The sequence below is a fragment of the Rhinolophus sinicus genome, linkage group LG17 (genome assembly GCF_036562045.2).
Source record: "Rhinolophus sinicus isolate RSC01 linkage group LG17, ASM3656204v1, whole genome shotgun sequence".
Classification (NCBI taxonomy): Eukaryota; Metazoa; Chordata; class Mammalia; order Chiroptera; family Rhinolophidae; genus Rhinolophus; species Rhinolophus sinicus.
In genome coordinates, this window is record NC_133766.1 from 8,796,363 (window position 1) to 8,814,559 (window position 18,197).

The 18,197-nt window shown below is 48.3% G+C and overlaps 1 protein-coding gene across 5 annotated transcripts in view; it reads right to left on the minus strand.

Moving 5' to 3' along the window:
* Positions 1-1,553: 1,553 nt before the first annotated feature.
* SEC16B (SEC16 homolog B, endoplasmic reticulum export factor) overlaps positions 1,554-18,197 on the minus strand; it is a 42,406-nt gene continuing 25,762 nt past the window's right edge. For 4 of the 5 annotated variants that reach the window (XM_074321983.1, XM_019728728.2, XM_019728636.2 and 1 more), the window contains 13 exons: positions 17,131-17,242; positions 15,387-15,492; positions 13,540-13,680; positions 12,247-12,360; positions 11,363-11,435; positions 9,476-9,775; positions 8,581-8,648; positions 5,339-5,464; positions 5,052-5,147; positions 4,598-4,691; positions 4,385-4,464; positions 3,306-3,404; positions 1,554-2,691 (listed from right to left, as the gene is read on the minus strand). In XM_074321983.1, coding sequence (XP_074178084.1) covers positions 2,623-2,691; positions 3,306-3,404; positions 4,385-4,464; positions 4,598-4,691; positions 5,052-5,147; positions 5,339-5,464; positions 8,581-8,648; positions 9,476-9,775; positions 11,363-11,435; positions 12,247-12,360; positions 13,540-13,680; positions 15,387-15,492; positions 17,131-17,242 — 1,478 coding nt within the window. In that variant the 3' untranslated portion in view covers positions 1,554-2,622. The remainder of the gene's footprint in view (positions 2,692-3,305; positions 3,405-4,384; positions 4,465-4,597; positions 4,692-5,051; positions 5,148-5,338; positions 5,465-8,580; positions 8,649-9,475; positions 9,776-11,362; positions 11,436-12,246; positions 12,361-13,539; positions 13,681-15,386; positions 15,493-17,130; positions 17,243-18,197) is intronic. The other variant, XM_019728818.2, reaches the window with a different exon arrangement.

An 18,197-nucleotide genomic window follows, 5' to 3' on the forward strand; every position in this document is an offset into this window, starting at 1 on the left:
GCAACCTCTCCCGAGCATTGGATGAGGAAAGGTGCCACAAGCCGCTGTGCTCTCCGGCTCCCCATTCCTAGCAGTATATGTCTATCCCAACCCACTCTACGCCCTAAGCTTCCACCTTGCAAAACAGAAAATAATATTTTTCTCTTACAGCTGCACTTGCTTTGTTTCAGCAAAACTGGTTTTAACCAGCGGTAGCTATACACTGATCACGACCTTTAGCAACCTCACCACCATCACCACCACTAAGAAAAGCTGATAAACAACTGAGAACTCTGAGTGATTCCGGTTGGTCAGACCTTTTCTGGACCCAACTGAGTGCTCTTTCCTGACCACTGAACAACAGGACTTGTTTCAACCAAACACACGCAGATTAACGGGTACCCTCTGACTTTGCCAAAGTTCAATCATGAATTAGAATAAACACCCTGACTTCCTCCCTTTCTAGTGCATAAGACCCCTGACTTTCCCCCTCAGCATAGTTGTCCACTGCTGTGAATCCCTTTGCCTGGAAAGTAACGAAGTGCAGTGCCTGCTTCATTTGCACTGTACTCATGGGTTTTGCATTTATAATCCCAACAGGACGCAGAAGTGAGAACACTGGCATCTGATGTCTTTGCCTTCCTCTCTGGTCCTTGTTCTTCTCCTCTAAAGTTCTTTTTGTGGACTAGGACTTCTCCTGTGTCATTATTCCCAGGGGCACTAAGTCACATGACCTAGCACTGGGGGCAGACGGGATACAGGGTGAGAAACTGGCTTAGTAATAAGGACACTTATTGAGAAGTAGTTTTAAATTATTATTCTCATCATATACCTGTATCAAGAATGAAACATCCACAGTTTCATCTCGTAGGCAACAAGACAGTCAGGATTTTCCTTATTAGATTATATACTAATAATTAAAAAAAAAAAAAAAAACACCACTTACATAGTGCTTAGCACGTACCAGGTACTTTTCTAAGAGCTTGGCTCATTTAATTCTTGCAATCTCCCTATGCAGTAGGTACTATTATAATTATCATCCTCATTTTATAGATGAGTGAACTGAAGCACGGAACAGTTAGGTAAACTTGCCCATCATTACCAGGTGAACTATGCATGAGCCAGGATTCAAGTCGAAGCAATTTGGCTCCTGTGAAAGTCACCCACTCCTGCCATAGTACCGCCACTGGGTGTCAGCATACCAAACTGAAGAAGCGGCAGTCTTTTATGGAAGAAAAGGAAAAACATTTACCAGGGCCCTTCTATATGCACAACAGTTATGCATACATTTCCTAACTTAATTTGAGCAATGAGTAGACTTTTTAGAAAACAGAATATGCGATGTTCGGTTAATGAAGTGACTACTTAGAATATCCTTAGATCAAAGGAGTTTTTGTCCATATTTTCTCAATTAAAACAAATAACATTAGAGTAGACTTGAAAGTTAAGAAAATGGGTCCCTATATTCTTTGTTAACAAAGGGCTCTTTCCAGCTTTTCACATCTTATCACACAATGAAACCATTATTAGAAAGACTTCAGGGAAGAGACCACTCAATGTGCCAGAGACAGCCATTTGCTATAAAATTATCTGGTTTAATCGCTACCAACATTAGAACTGTAGTACATTAGAGTACAAAACCTGTATATACAATTACACATACAAAAAAATGTTCTTTGCGGGGAGCAATTTTCAGCAAATCTGACGAACAGCAAGAGTCATTTCTACTTTGGGTTTGAAAAAATAAATGGAAATTTCCAAGATGTCCCTCTCCTCCCTCCGGCTCCAGTGACCCTCCAGACATCAGTTTACAAAGGCCTGAAGCAAGATGGGAGATATTAACAATACCAAGTACTCATCCCTCCCCTTATAGAAGGGATGAATTTTTAGAAAATGTTTTCCATCATTTATTATACTGATGTTCCATCCATCTGCATCATTAGGTTCAGTAGTTACCATGACAATATGATGCCTACAGCAATCTAACTTGATAGCCAGATGCCAGAATGTGAAAAAAATAGGACCCGCTAAGAAAGTGAGAGAAATATAATTAATCTGAACCACAAAAAAAAAAAAAAAAAAGTGCACAAAAGTAGGACCAAGAGGGAAATTGCTGAAACGTTACTGAAGAGGGCATTATGAAAAGATGTAATAATCAAGTTTTAGTATAAAAACTTTTGCTAACTAGAGCCCTGAGTTGGCTCTATAACTAAGACTGAGGAAGGAATCAAATTAGTCCAGGACCGCCCCTGTCCCTGCCCCAATAATTTCCTGCTGCAGAGCCCAGTGGTGACACGGTTGATTCCAACGGTAGGATTCTGAGGCCCTGACTTTCCTGAGAGTCTGAAGCCACCATCCTATGTGCTGCCACCACGGCATTCTGCTCACCTCCAGTTGGCTCTTGTACCCAGCTTTTCCATCTGGTGAGTTATTTCCATCGTGTAAAGCTAATCTGAAGAGACTCAACTGAGCTGTGTCCTGGGAGGCCCTGACCCCTTGCCTTCTCCGTGCCCAGTGCAGGCAGTAGGTCAGCACAACCCTCTTGGGGGCCCCAACATGGCAGAGGGGCAGGGAGATTAAGAAAGGAGAGCCATGTAGAGGGTGTGCTTCCGGAGCTCAGCCTGGGGTGCGTGGTCCTTCTCATCATGGTTGGGTTGGGTAGCGGCGCTGAGCAAGGCGATTTGGCCGGTTCAGACTAGTAGCCATGGAGAGCTGGAAAAGAACAAGCATCACATTGGATAACAGCCCCGAGCATGACAACTCCCAGGGCTGGCTGGTTGGACTGAGTGAGGCATCCTGAGAGTCTAGAACACTTTCTCTGCATTTGGCTTTCCTGGGTGGTGTTCTAACTATTCACTTCCTCCCAGCACCTTCACCTGTTAATATGGCAAAAGGAATCTGATTTTATAAAGAGGGGAGGCCAAATGATGCTTTAGAGCGATCAGTCTGCCCCAAGTCACTGAGGAGTGGGGAGTTTAGCATCTCTCAAACTTTGCACAGATCCCCTTATGTCCAGGATGGAGTGACGGTGCAAGCACATCACTGATGCCAGTACCAATTGTGTCCCTTGAGTCTTGAGACTTATGAAAGGTCAAGAGCAATATTCTAGGTGCCAGGCCCTTCGCATACATGCTCCCCTTAATCCTCACAACTACTTGGTGAGGTAGCTACTACTAAGCCCATTTTACAGATGCAAAAACTGAGACTTAGAGAGGTTAAGTCGTTGCTCGAGAACTCATGCACAGTGATTGGTAAACTAGGATTACAAACCCAGGTCTCCTCAATCCAAAACCTGTGCTAACCCCTGTCCCTCAGGGCTTCCTTACCTGGGGGACCTGAGATGGGTTGTAGAGAGGAACAGCCCCTTTCAAGGGGGTTGGGGGAAGCAGAGCACTGGGGCTGAAGTAGCTCTCAGAGGAAACACCCTGTGATGGAAAAGAACAGAAAATCCTATCAGGCACCGCTTCCTGGATTCCCAAACATCAAGAGCTCCCCTGAAAGTCAACTTTGGTCAAGAGATGCAGATGAGAAGAGCTTCTTGATAGAACTCAGGGAATCTCAAGCCATCAAACATAGTTCAAGTAGGCCCAGCCAACACCTGGATCTGAGGTGGCAATGCAGGTGTGGCTGTACCTGGAGCACGAGAAAAAAAAGCCATCATAAATTATATTGATAGCATCATAAAAAGTAACATAATACTCTTTGAAAGGACTAAAACACTACAAGAGTGCTCTAACCAGGCCACAAGAAAACGTTTCCCTAGCAATCGGCATGAAATCCGTACCGGGTACCGGTGTGAACAATTCAAGAGCTTATCACAGCCCTTGCCAAGGACGCCTACTGGGTGCCTACCAGGACGCGGAAAGAGGCAGTTCTGTAGATTCCACCTGAGGAAGCAGTTATGAGCTAAATCATATCCCCCCAAAACTTCCGATGTCGAAATCCTAACCCCAGTACCTCAGAATGTGGTTGGAGATAGGGGCTTGAAAGAGGTAACTAAGGCAAAATGAAGACATTAGGGTGGGCCCTAACCCAACATGACTGGTGTCCCTGTAAGAAGAGGAAATTTGGACACAGACACACACAGAGGGAAGAGCATGTGAAGACTGAGGGAGGAGATGGCCATCTACTGGCCAAGGACACAGGCCTCCAGGGAAACAACCCTGCTGACACCCAGATCTCACACTTCCAGCCTCCAGAACGGTGAGGAAATAAAATTTTGTTGTTTACGCCCCACAGTCTGTGACACCCTGTTATGGCGGCCCCAGCAAACTATTAGGGAAGCTCTCCCCACCTTCCCCACAAGTCGGGCCCTCGCAGGGTGACAGCTCCAGCCCACAAGGAAAGCGCAGTCCTGACACAGGCAGCTGGTGGCAGCCCAGGCGCCAGCCTATGGGTTACTCACCTCCAGCCCAGAGGAGGCTCCACTCCCAGTGCCCTCGGCTGTTCCCCCACCGGACGCTGAGCCCCAGACTTGACCCCCACCTAGAAAGCAATGAGTCAGAGCTGTTTCCACTGCTCAGAACTGAGGAGTCCCCACTCCCAGGAGTTACCCCTCAAACCCTGAGGAGCACAGAGAGGACCACCAATGGCCGAGCGGACATGAAGCTGGCAGTACCTGTGCCTGTGGAGAAGGTGCTGGCACCTGGGAGAGATGTCCGTGAGAGGCCTGGGCTAGCCCGGGGAGGAGACGGCGGTCTGGGGTTCTCCTGCTTGGGGAAGAAAGAAAGGGATACAGGTGGTTAAGAAACCCATGCTGACCTGCTGTGTCCCTGCAGCGCCCACCACGGTGGCCTCCACCCCCAAATTCCATCTCCCTCGTGCCACTCCTCCAGTCAGCAAATCCAAATTCAGTTCTAAAGTCAAATTTCTTCACCCTAACTTTTAATGCCTTTCATCATCTGCCTTACCCCTCCCATGATGAATTCATTTCACACAGTCTCCCATCACAAAACCTGTTTCATCTGCACTGGGGTAGAGTCCAGTGCCAGCTCCGAGCCCTCCACATGCTGACAGAACACCCCCGAAGGGCCCACGGAAGAGGGAGCTTCCCAGCCCTCCCACCCGCTTACCTCAAGGTCGGTACTGTCAGAGTCTTCGTCTGCAGAGGGGGACGTGTTGTTGGTGGGCTTCGAGCGAAACCAGCTGAACCAGCCAAACCCCGAGCTCTGGAGGAGAAGGGGCATTTTGATGGCTTCTCCCGCTGAATGTGAGAGCAGCCCACCCCAACGTGATGGTGGTGAGACAGGGAAGGGACACAACCAGAGCCCAGATTCCCACTCGGCTCCACCCCCTGAGAAGGGAACAATGGCAGGAGAAGATCCAGTCCTCCACCTGTGCATCCTTTCACGTCTCCTACCTTTTCTCTCTGCGCAGTATTTTGGGAAGACTTTTTATCTTCCTCATCGGAGGACTCTTCCTCATCCTCCTTGACGGAAACGGTGGAACCCTCAGAAATATGTCGTGCTCTGGGAATCAGTGGTACCTGGAATTTAAAAAAGAAATTAAACAAAAAAAAAGAACTAACATAGGTACAGCTCTTGAGCTCTTGACGGGTTACGAAGGCACATTTCCACGGACTCCCTCACCTGCCCTGCTCAGTAAGTCCATCGGGTCCTCTTATGGGATCCTACTTTACTGTGAGGAAATCGGGCCTGGCCATGACAAATGATTTGACCCGACGGTCTCAGGACAAGGCCACAGCCCAACCCCAATTCTCGCATTATCCCTAAACCTCTGGGGGTTCGGCTGCTGTGCTATCTCCCAGAAACATCAGGTTTCCAGATCCATACCAAGGGCTGGAACAGGGGGTATGGAACACTACCCCTGGAGACAAAGAGGGACAGGAGACATCCCACGGGACCCCCAAACCCAAAAGGACTGAGAATGTAATGACCACGGAACCTCACTCCTCCTAGAGCTCATTTCCCAACAGGCTTCCTGAAGATCCACTGTGAACAATGCACCGGGGGGGGGAAATACCCCCACATTCCTTCATATTACGTTTTTTGTGTGTAGTAGAATATACACAGCGCAAAGTTTATCCATCCAACCATTGTTAAGCGTAAAATTCAGCAGCATTAGTATAGTCGCAGTGTTGTACAACCATCACCACTGTCCATTTCCAGAACTTTTCTACCTTCCCCAATAGAAACTCTGTTAAACACTAACTCCCCATCTCCCCTCCCCCTAGCCCCTGGTAACCTCTACTCTACTTCTTGTCTCACAAAACGGAATCACACAATATTTGTCCTTATGTATTATACTTACATTTTACACTGTCGGAAAAAAAAAAAAAACATAATTGGCACAAACTTTGGAAAATACTTTGGCAAGAAAATATAAGAAGAGCTTTATATTTTATCCTAATGAGTATAGTATCTACTCTGTGCCAGACACCATTCTAAGTGTTATAGATAACGATTCATTTAATCTTTTTCTTTGAAAGTATAATTGACGTACTATATTATATTTGTTTCAGGTGTACAGCATAATTATTTGTATTTGTATGTATTACAAAAACAGTTAACCTTTACAACAGTCCTGTGAGGTAAGTACTATTATATCATCCCATTCTACATATAAGAAAACTAAGGCACAGAATGGTTAAGCCACCTGTTAAAGGTCACACAGGAAGTCAATGGCAGAGCAAGGATCCTGGCTCTTCTTCTAGAGATTTCTCCTAATTGAATAATTCAAGAAAGAGACAAGGGCTTACATACAAGGATGCCCGTGACTGTGTTTTATATATGAGAAGAAGGAAGGAAGGAAGGAAGGAAGGAAGGAAGGAAGGAAGGAAGGAAGGAAGGAAGGAAAGAAGGAAAGAAGGAAGGAAAAGGGAGATAGAATAGGAAGGAAAGAAAAGGAAAAGAAAAGCAACACTCCCAAAATGTTTTATGACGACCTAAAAGCCAGTTCCTCACTGGCCTACGTCACCTTACCTCTCACCTCTGGCCTCTCCTCAGTGCTCTCCCACTGCTGCCCGCTTTCTAGATACAGGGATTCCCGTGCCCTTCCCTGATGGCACCAAGGCAGCCCCACTCCTGAGCCTTTGCTCCTGCTATTCCGTGTGCCTTGAACACCTGTTCCCTAGATATTTACCTGGCTCAGGTACACGCTCCATTCTGACCTTGCTCGAGGCCTCCTGAGGGACCCCTTCCCTGCCACCCCAACTAAATTAAAATCCCCCATGTATATAGTTGTTTACTTGTAGTCACCTACAGTGAACGGAAGCACCATGGGCAGGCTTTGTCTGGTTCCCTATGTGTCCCCAGCCTCTGGAACAGTGTACCTTGTGGGAGCTCAGTTACTACTTGTGAATGAATAAATGAAAGAATGAGGGTGCTTTCGTACAATGGATTTTATCATACCAATATTAAAAATCATATTTATGAATGACGCAAAAAACCTCATTTTATAGTATTAAATAAATAGGAAACAAGCTTCATATACATATTTGTAACCATTTAAAAACACATACGTGTATATGTAGGTATATATGTATATGTATATGTGTGTGTGTGTATATATATATGTATATATATATATATATATATGTATATATATATATATATATATACACACACACATATATATACACACACACACATACACACACACACCTGTATGTCTATATACATATATACATAGAAAAATATTGGAAGGAAATGACCAAAGTATTTGTGGGATTATGAGTGATATTTGACTCTTTGTTTTTTCAAGTTTTCTATAACAATAATGTATTTACTTTTTCAGTCAGAAAATAAAAGGCAAACCATAAAAGTTTTGTAAGGCCTGTAGCCCAGTTACCGCTTGAGAAAGTTAAATGATGTCACCCTCCAACCAGACAAAGTTGAAGAACATCTTAAATTGGGGACCAGCAATGCCCATTGCTAGGGGAAGGGAGTATTCATTCAACAGACAGAATGATTAATTAGCCATGGTCACCTCCAACACCTTAGAGCCTGAGGAGAAAAGACACAGCTGCTGCAGACCCTTCTTGGAAGTAAAGCATGGTGAAAATTAAAATAAGGAAATAAATAGCAAGGGTCTTCCCTGATGGGGCAGGGCATGGCGAGGGTTGGGTGCAACAGTAGGAAGAATGTGTCAGAGGGGGCAGATCTGCGAGGCCAAAACTACACCCAGCCCTGCTGCCCCGCCCCCCAGGGACACAGGTTGCTGGAATGGAACAGAAACAGAAACACAGCTTCCTCCGGCTTCTCAGGATTTGGTGTAGAAGAAAGCAAGAAAGAACAAGGTGCCATGTGAAAGAGACAGCTGACGCAATGCCTAGGAAGGAGTTTACATGTGGCTAAGAAACCAGGAGATTGAGGGGGGGACCTGAAGCTATCCTGTTTCCCCGAAAATAAGACCTAGCCAGAAAATCAGTTCTAATGTATCTTTTGGAGCAAAAATTAATATAAGACCAGGTATTATATCATATCATATCATATTATATAAGACCCAGTCTTACATTATAGTAAAATAAGACCAAGTCTTATATTAATTTTTGCTCCAAAGACGCATTAGAGCCGATGGTCCGGCTAGGTCTTATTTTCTTATTTTCAGGGAAACACAGTAGAGGGGTCTTGGTCCTCTCACCTGAGGTTTGGAAACAGCCTTTTGACCATCAGGATTCTGGAAGGTTTCTTGGGATACTGTGTTCTCCCCTGTGGCACAAAAACAAACAAAAATCGTGATTTGCAGTTGTGCTTTTTCCACCCATTCTGAAAAAGGGTCATGGGGACAGCGGCTTTCCTAATTGCAGAGCATGGGGAGCTCCCAGCCCATAATGCCAAGCGGATCACAGTGAACTTCCAGTCCACTGGCACAGCCCTCTCAACCTCCACCCTGAACACCCAGGTCGTGCCTTAGGGATCCTGGAAATTAGGGCCACATTGAGCTGGGTCACAGGGATCCTCGCTGGCCATCCCGTCTGAGTCTCCCCTCTTGGACAGGCCCTCATCTCAGAAGGTCCGAGAGCGAATCCTCCTGTCTGGTCTCCAGCGTTTCCCTCGCATCACCTAACTCTGCTCACCCACCCTCAACCCCTCCCATGCCAGGCCTGACGGGCCTAAGGAACTTGGGAGCAGGACAGAGCACAGGCCTCTGCTGGCAATGAGCTCTCAGAGGCAGGACCACGTCAGGGGCGACTTGTCCTGCACTGCAGCTCGAGGTACTTTCTTCCCTTCTCTACCCAACCGCCTCTCTCCTAGAACCTGTGATCCAAGGGAGGGCAGGATAGACTACCCTTGGCCTTGCTATGCTTGTCCCAAGAGAGAGGCCGACTGGAATAGAGAGAGCAATCTCCCTCGGATGTATGCAGAGTACCAGCACGGGGCTGACACACAGTAGGCCCTCTGTCGTGCCCACCCCCCACTCAGGTCCATACCAGCTCCTCGCCCCCACTCCTCCCACTGTTCCCCGAGGCTCCCTCATCTGATTCCTTCCCTCCAGAACTCCTCGCCCCAGGCTTCCAGCCTAGCACAGGTCTTACCAGGGGGCGGGGGCGTCTGTTGGATTTCCTCCCAGGCCCTTCCTCCAGGAGCTTCTGTCACTGCCATGCTGCCACTGGTCGCTGGCAGGTAGGTCTGGGGAACTGAGTAAAGAGGTACCGGGACCCCTGTCTGCCCCAAACCACCTCCCGCTGGGTAGGAGCCAGGCTGGAGGGGAAAGGGTTGCTGTAGGCTGGGTTGGGCCGGGACTGTTTGTTCTGCTGCTGGCCACTGGGCTGAGCGGTCCCCAATAGCTTCTGGGTCACCTTGATGTCCCGAAAGATCCTGGTACAAAGTGTTTTCTAAGGACAGGGGCAAAGAGAAAGAAGTGAGACCTGAAGTGTGGCATTTGCATGGATGAAATCACACTGGGAACATCCCTGCCACTGTCCTCTTTGGAAAGCGGTGACGAGGACACGCCCCTTGATGTGGCTGCTGTGAATGTGATACCTGTAACACCACTCACTGCTCATGACTTAGAGTTGACAGAAGTAGTCCCCTCACTACCGTGTATGATCTCTGAGCCTTAAACCAGTGGGTTGGGAGGGCAGAAATTACCAACTCCTGTAACACCACACCGTTTTTATTTCTGGATAAACTTTTTCCTTCAAGAATTTCCTAATGGGCTTGGGTACTTGAAAACCTAGAATATTTCCAGTTAAAATGCAAATCAGTCCACAGATATAATGGCTTTGCTTTTAAGGAATTGGATCACTGGCCCCAGAACGACCCTTGGTGGGATTCATTCTGGCCCTGCCATTCTGCTGATGAAACCGTCTGAGGTGTGGATATGTACAATGACTGACCCAAGGTCATGGGACTGGTGTGGGCAGGTGACCCAGCTGCTCGATTGGGTGACAGGAGACACAGCTGCTTCCCAGCGGAAGCGGCCACGCAGAGGCACCCGCCTGCCCTTCACCTACACAGATTCCGTAACACAGCAGCACAGCCGAGAACCAGAAACCAAGGCCTGCCCTTCCTGCCTTCCCCTCACTCATCCCCAAAGAAAGAGCTAAAGGCTGGGAAATGGCTCAGAGTCAAAAGAAGAGGCCCTGTTCTGACTCCACAATGGGGTGTCATTTGGGGAAAGGGCACAGAATTAACTGGGGGCGATAATGTCGGCTGACCCGGCACTCAGAGGCATCCTGAGGAGAAAGGAGGGATGTGCTAAAACACTTTGAAACATATTTCATTCACATGTATGTGGCAACCGACAGCTCACAAACCTTAAGAGCTCCCTGTGTCCCCAACACTAACATGAAATACAGAGAGAGAAATCCACCGTCTCTGGATGAAGAATTAAGCTGGGGAGCCAGTAATAACACAGGCGAAACTATGACCATGTTTCCCCAAAAATAAGACCTAGCCGGACAATCAGCTCTAATGCGTCTTTTGGAGCAAAAATTAATATAAGACCTGATCTTATTTTACTATAATGTAAGACCGGGTCTAATATAATATAATGTAATATAAGACTGGGTCTTACATAATGTAATGCAATGTAATATAACAGAACAGAACAGAACATAACATAACATAACATAACATAACATAACATAACATAACATAACACTGGGTCTTATATTAATTTTTGCTCCAAAAGACACATTAGGGCTGATTGTCCAGCTAGGTCTTATTTTCGGGGAAACAGGGTAGATAACAATACCTACCGTGCAACAAGTACGAAAACCCAAATGTGAAGCAGAAACTCTAATAATGGGGGGACTGAGACATGTCAGGATGCCCATGGCCGCCCTCAGGTGCCTGGACTGACGGGTCAGATGGACACAGGCAAGGAAGGCACCCCAGCAAGGGAAGGGCAGCTACGTTTCAAGTTATGTTACCCCAGGAGTCAGCTACTTACACACTGGGCTCATCAGTTTGGGTACCTGTTGTTCCTCTGGCTCCCGAAATATCTGAGTGAGCAGAACGGGGCTCCCCGGTGTCTCTGGCTGCTTTTTGCTATTTAAAATAAAGTAAAAATCCTGTGAGCAACACACACACACAAAACAAGAACAGGGAACAGTGGTTTAAAAATTAAGTCACAACACTTCGGAGGGAATGCCAAGGTTAGGGAACCTCAGCCAAATGCTGGGGGCTGGTGGGGAGGGTCAGTCCAGTGGGGGTGCAGCCTCTGTCCTTCTAGGCTCCCAGCTCTGCTCAGAGCAGACAGGGACCAGGACCGTCCCTGTCTCCCTAAGGAAGGGGCAACTGGAAGAAACTCAACGCCCCAGAGTGTAGAGTATATGGAGGGGACAGGACCCACCCTGTCCTTTCTCAGAGAGAGTGGGAGAAAGAAAATGAAGGAGCCCTGTTCCAATTACCATTACAGTTACTACCAACAGTTTTTGCAATTGTCAGAACAAAAAAGAAAGGCCCGGAAGTCTTTGAAGCAATTACCCTACATTACATGAAAGTGACACAGGTCCATAGTGATCCACTGTTCCAAAGAGAGAGATGGAAGCTTTGATGGTCATACAACGCATTTTCCGGGACCACAGAGAAGGATGGCAAGGGTGGTTTTTGAAAAGGGCCCCATTGTCTCACAAGTGAACCCAGCGTAACGTTGCTGCCCAGGGAAGAGGCGGCAACCCCTTGGGAAGCTGAGTGCCACCCTTTCCCAGGGCAGACAGGGCCTCGTGGGTGATGGGGGACCCCACGGCCCTCCATGGGGTTAGGGATTTGCGGAGGTCAGTGCCTGCCTCTGTGTCTAGGGGAACAAAGAGGGAAACAAAGGGTCCACCCACTGGCCCTGCTGCCCAACCCCACTCACCACCACGTCCTCGTGCTGCCTCCGCAGGTGCACGAGCCAGTCTGGCTCCGGGTCCCTGTCTCTACGGCGTCTCTCTAACACCAGAGGGTCAGACAGCTTCAGCTTCTCTGCTAGCTGTTCCAGGATTCCCGATGGGTCAGGAGCAGAAAAGAAGAGAGGGCAACGGAGGGAGAGAAGAGAAATGGAAAGAAAATGGGGAAAGAGGCAATAAGGGAAAAGAAGACAGGGAGCCTTAATGCACTTGTACATTAGATTATAGAGAATAATTGAGAGAGAGCAAATTCAGCAGATATCGTCCCAACATTGCAACATAAATAGGCGATTAACCCATCTTGGTGTTAGATACTACCTGAAATATGAGGGGAAACTGCGACCTGGTTTTATGTTCCTGCAAAGCTGTCTGCTCTCTAGCAGTGCTTCTCAAACTTTGGTGCTCATAGGACCACCTGCAACCTTGCTAAAATGCGAATTCTGAAATCCTGGTGGGGCCTGCGATTCTGCATTCCCAGCAAGCTCCCAGGTGACGTCCATGCTGCTGGTCCAGGCACTACTTTGTATTGCGAGACTCTAATCCATTATTAAGTTCCCAAACTTTCCTCACTCCTCCATCTGGGTCCCTGAGCTCACTACCAACCACCATCCTGCGGGCAGAAATCTCAGGGTAGGGGGCTCAGCACGATAGGTTTTATTGGTCACAGAACCCCACACTTGGGCTTTCTCTAAAGGAAAGCAAAAATTGATGGCAGGCTGTGTTTTCACCCCCCCACCCCACCCCCAGCTAATGTATTTTTCCTTCAATTAATTGGAACAACTATTTGCCCGATTGTTTTCTTCCCCTGGAACTAAAAGTTGCTGTTTTGTTTTTTCTAAATGTATCCCACATGTGATAAAGTATTCCATGCATTTAAAAGCATTTTAATGAGGAGCACTTCCTGTTTTAATCACTGAAATATATTTTCTAAGCCTAGCTTTTATAATGAGAATGGTTCGCTTTAACATGCAGTTTTACTGCACCACCAGAAAAGGCAGATGCAAGAATGAATGTGTTGCATAGCACACCCCTGGCTCCCAGTCTACCAATCCCACTGCCCCCCACCAACAGCACCCTTCTTTGTGCAGTGTCAGGCCTCGGCTTATCACATCTGGGCATGCATACATGGTCAAAGACAGCCATGGGCTCCTATTCTACGGCATGTGCAAAGAAGATGAAACGTGGAGTCTAAGCTGCTTCACAATAGCTTTCTCTGAACACTGAAGATAAAACGGCTGCAGAGAAGGCTTTGAGAAGCTCACCTTGAGGAGTTCCACCAATAGCACAGGGTGAATGCTCTCTCCCTGGCTATGTAGGGCTGTGCCAATTGCTTCGCAGTAATGCAAGGCCTGGGACGCAAGGCCGTAATCTGCCAGACGGGAAGCATAAAGCAGCTTATACACCTGTGAAGGGGAACAGAGCCAGTGACTAGTCCATCCAGGCAGGGACAGAAAGAGAGAAAAGTAGAGGAGACTTCTTGGAAATCAGCTGACTGCCAACTTCCTCTGACGCTGGCAGCTCAATATCAAAAGGGCCTTGTGCCATTTGGGGCATTCTGTCTGCGTGTAGGCACAATTCCAAACCCAGTCTGCACTTCCTGCACGATACAGAAAGGGGTGGAAGTCACATCCACTCACTCTCCCTAGCCCCTGGTCCCCATGGAAATGCTCCAGACTATTTACTTCTTACCAGGCAGCCCACATCTCTGGAAAACCTGCTGTACAGGGAGCACAGGACCAGGCACCAAGGGGACATATAAAAAAGAATTACTCTGGTGCAGGAGCTCAAAGCCCAAGGGAGAGTACAGACAAATATGGGTAAGCGTCCACAGAAGCACTGCAACAGGAGAGATGGAACATACGGGCGTGGCAATCAGACAGACCCAAGTTCAGACCCCAGCTCCATGCTGGGTGTAGGACACTGGCTAGTTACCCCACCTCTCTGTGCCTCAGTTTCTCACTACAATACGGGGATCATAATACAATATACCCCTTGGTTGGTCTGAAGATTAAACGAGATAATCCATGTAAAGTACATAGAAGAAATGGTATGCAAAGATGCGAGCTGAAAGCTCTGAACCTCAGTTTCCTCTTTTGTAAAGGAGGGGGGATACGCCTGCCTCACAGGATTAGAAATAATACACTAAAAGGAAGCACAATAGCCCAATGCGAGGCATGTAAAACACATTGGCTACAACTAGCTAATCTCATCGCCACCAGCCCATGGATAACTGAGAAGTGGGGTGACTAAAGAAGGGAAAGAAAGACTGAAGGCCTGCATCCAAAGGGGCTGGTTAGGCAAAGCTTCACTGGAGAAGGGGAGTGAGTCCTTCGTAAAACTCTTAAAGAAGATAGAAATAGGGTCCTATTTCTGTATACGGTAATTCATTCATTTTCAAGGTTTTGTTTGTTTTGTTCCGTGTTGTAGCGAGCGCGCGCGTGCACGTGTGAGTGTGTGTGTGTGTGTGTGTGTGTGTGTGTGGCTGCCGCTGTGTCACTCTCAGTACAGACACTGAAGGAGCCTTTATGAATTGAAGGTAACAACAGGGCTTCAAGTGGAGAAGCTGAGAAGAGAGATCTGAACGTGCAGTGCGGACGCCACCCGCACAGCTGAGGCCCTAGAGGGGGCGAAAGAAGGATGACGGAGCAGGGAGGACCCCCCAGAGTTAGAAGACCGAGGAGTCCAAAAGAGGTCAGAAAAGCAGGAGGGCAGCAGAGGGAGCAGGGCCAGCAGCCCACCGGGGGGTGGGGGGGGCCCTCCTGCCCACTCCCTACAGCATGGCGGAGGGGGACGAGCAGAAGGGAGAGCTGTGTGGAGAGAAGGGCTGTCCAGCGGGCATGAGGCCCTGGACAGGACCGCAGGCAGGGTTTTCATGTCAGGAGTGAGGTGAGAGCCGCCAGCAGGGGGGCCACAGCAGCGTTTTGCTTTCATCTCTTAAAATGCAGGCCTTTAGGGAACATAGAAAGGCATCCACATGCTTCCCACGATCAAGCTAACGAGGAAAAGTTGGTAGATGACTGAGCCTAGCTACCGTGTGCCAAAGCATAGAGCTGAAAATGCAGCTGCTGCGGCCACAGCTCAGGTGCTGGCCTCCTGTGGGTTCAGTTACCTGGAAAGAAGGGATGAAGGACTTGGGGCGGCCGAGCATCTGACAGTACTCGAAGATTTCCGTCCTCTGGATAGCCTCAGTTGTTGCAAATTTCAAAAACTCTTGACTAAAAGCAGGGAATAACAATAAAAGAGATTGAGGTGGGGATGGTAGGGGGAAGGAATTTAAATCCTAGTAGCGAACCCAACCACTGCACCCAAGCGCGGCACAGTTTCTGTCCTGGGCTGAGCCCTGGGGCAGCTCCAAGAGAAGAAAGACTCGGGGCCTCCACAGTGAATGTTTCGCCTCCTCTGGCCCCATCTAATGGAGGCAGGGAAGGAACAAAACAGAAGCCTGCACCAGAGGGCTGGTGGGGTGGGGCCGGGGAGGCAGACTGCAGACTCCTTTGCTGGAGGGTCACTGAAGGCAAGCTGCTCTCCCTCCCGGTTTGGTGGAGCACTGGGTCCTCCTCTGAAACATGCTGAGAGCTAACCTGAGTGCCCTAAAAGCCTAGAACGTGACCTGGACAGACCACACCCAGCCTAAGCAGAAGAACACGAAAGAGGAAGCAATGGGACTTGCCTAGAGCACTGGACAAAGAGGGCATGGCAGAGAACTGGGAGCGTTACTGAGCCAGAAACTCCCTACGCCGGATGTTCATTCAGCCAACGAGGAAGCAGCCTGGGTGAATGTGATCTCGGGGACCGTCAGAGTCCCCACTTGCCCCAAATCTCTCCCTCAGCAGCTTGCCCTATTGTTTGAAATCAGTCACCAGGGCTACCTCTGGTAAGAACTGCATCTCCAGACATTTTGTCGTGCAGTATAAACACAGCAGGGAGACGTACTAACCCACACACTCTTATTGTTATGTTTGGCACAGATGGGCTTCTATGACAAGCTAACCACGTGCTATCAGAGACCAGGGCCTTGAGAGAACAGACAGTAAGACGGTGTGTTCTGACAGTGGTAGGCCATTTGGAGCCGCAGTTACAAGTAAGGGCTTTGCCGCAGGACAGTCTTGGGTTCCAAGTCCAACTTGACCCCACAAGTTACCTAACCTCTCTGAGCCTGGGTGTCTTTCCTCTATAAAGTGAACACTGGAAATACACTTTCTTCACAGGGTCAATTTGTAACGATTAAAGGAAATAGTGCCAATAGGATGAGTGGCACGACGTCAGAGCTTAGGAAATCTTACCTAGTACAGGGAGGGGCGATGTGCGGTCAAGAATGGGGAGGACCGCTAGAAAGCAAACTGGTCTTTCTGTCCATTTACTCATTGTCTCGGGGCTTATTAAAGCCTCCTGTGTGAAAGGTCTGATGTTACAGCCATCAGAAAATAAGGGGAAAGTGGGACTCTCAGTAGCTTGTGCACCAAGTCCGTGTAGGGATGCAGGAGCTAAACAGACTTCTTCCACTTTCCAGATTGGCCCTGGGCTGAATAACAGAGAGCCACAAGCCACCGCTCACGCTAACATTTTCTGAGATAGTCCCTGGTCGTGGAGCCAGGGCGCCACCGAGTGGCCAGAGGGGCACAATACAACCCAAAGGCACCAGCTCCCACCAAAGGCCCCCTGGTGGTGTGAGGCAGCACTCACAAGGGCTTCTCCTTGCCCAGACCCCTGCAGAAAACAATCCTCGAGGGAGGGACCAGCAGTAGCTGAAATTCACAGGAAAATGGAAAAGGGAGCCAGGAAACCCAGCAAGGGCTAAAGCAATCCCCTGGAAAAATGTTCTTCCCATGCCCTATCCCCGGAAGGGCACATACCTGTGGCTACTGCCCAGCAGGACCAGATGGTCTGTCTTCACAGTGTAGTGGCCGAAGGGCACGTGAGCCATGAGGTAGCAGAAGTGAGCTGCCTCCACCAGCCCCTTCCCAGCTGCAGGAGGAGGAGGAGAAGCCCCCATCACGGAACACGCCCATGGGGGGGACAGGAGAGAGATGGAAGAGTGCGGTCAGAGGTCAGAGGGGAGAAGCCTCATGGGAATAAAGCAATGAACTGCTCATCGCGTGTCACAAACCCCAGCCCCACTCACTCCCTTGCCCACCCACGTTTGTGGCCTCAGACATTACATTTCAATTCTCTTCAGCCACAATAAGGCGCTATGCCACGTTCCCCCTAAAGGACTTTTGATTAGGAATTTTCAAAGCATTTCAGTCCTTCCAGAGGGTGAGAAGTGAGTAGAGATGACTACACCTAAGCAAAGAAGTGGGCCATTGAAAGAAGCAGTTTTTAAACTAGGCTTCTTGGGGCACTAATGCTTCCCAGGCTAAATCAACCACTTTCCTTGGTGCTCATAAAAATCACATTAATTACCAAATTGTTCCCAGCTTTAAAATGTTCTCCCATACACTTTTCCATTACCTCACATTGAATTGAGTTCATTCAAGTAGGCAAAGTACTTAGCGCAGCGCCTGGCACCCACAAAGGGCCAGCAAACGTTCGTTCCCTTTGACCCGGGCACCGAGGGACCTGCCATCTGACTCGGCACAACCTGACATACACTATTTTAAGTTTAACAGAGTGATATTTCACAAACTTCCACCAAGAATACCATGATTTCTGAATGTTCTGCCTCTTGACCAAATCTGAGAGCCCCTGAACTGGAACACTCCACAGCCCCGAAGTGTCGGTAAGGCCACGTTCACAGAGAGATGATACAAATAAACAATTACCCAGGGCAGTTCAGACAAAAATAGGATTTCCTGTCTAGTTGAGCTGGGTCACTGCGGGACTAAATGGCAATAGGAGGCAAGACGCCCGTGTCTTAACTCGTCTTCAGGGGATGTGACCAGAGATAGAAGATCCACTACTGAGAGGAGCTTCCTACACC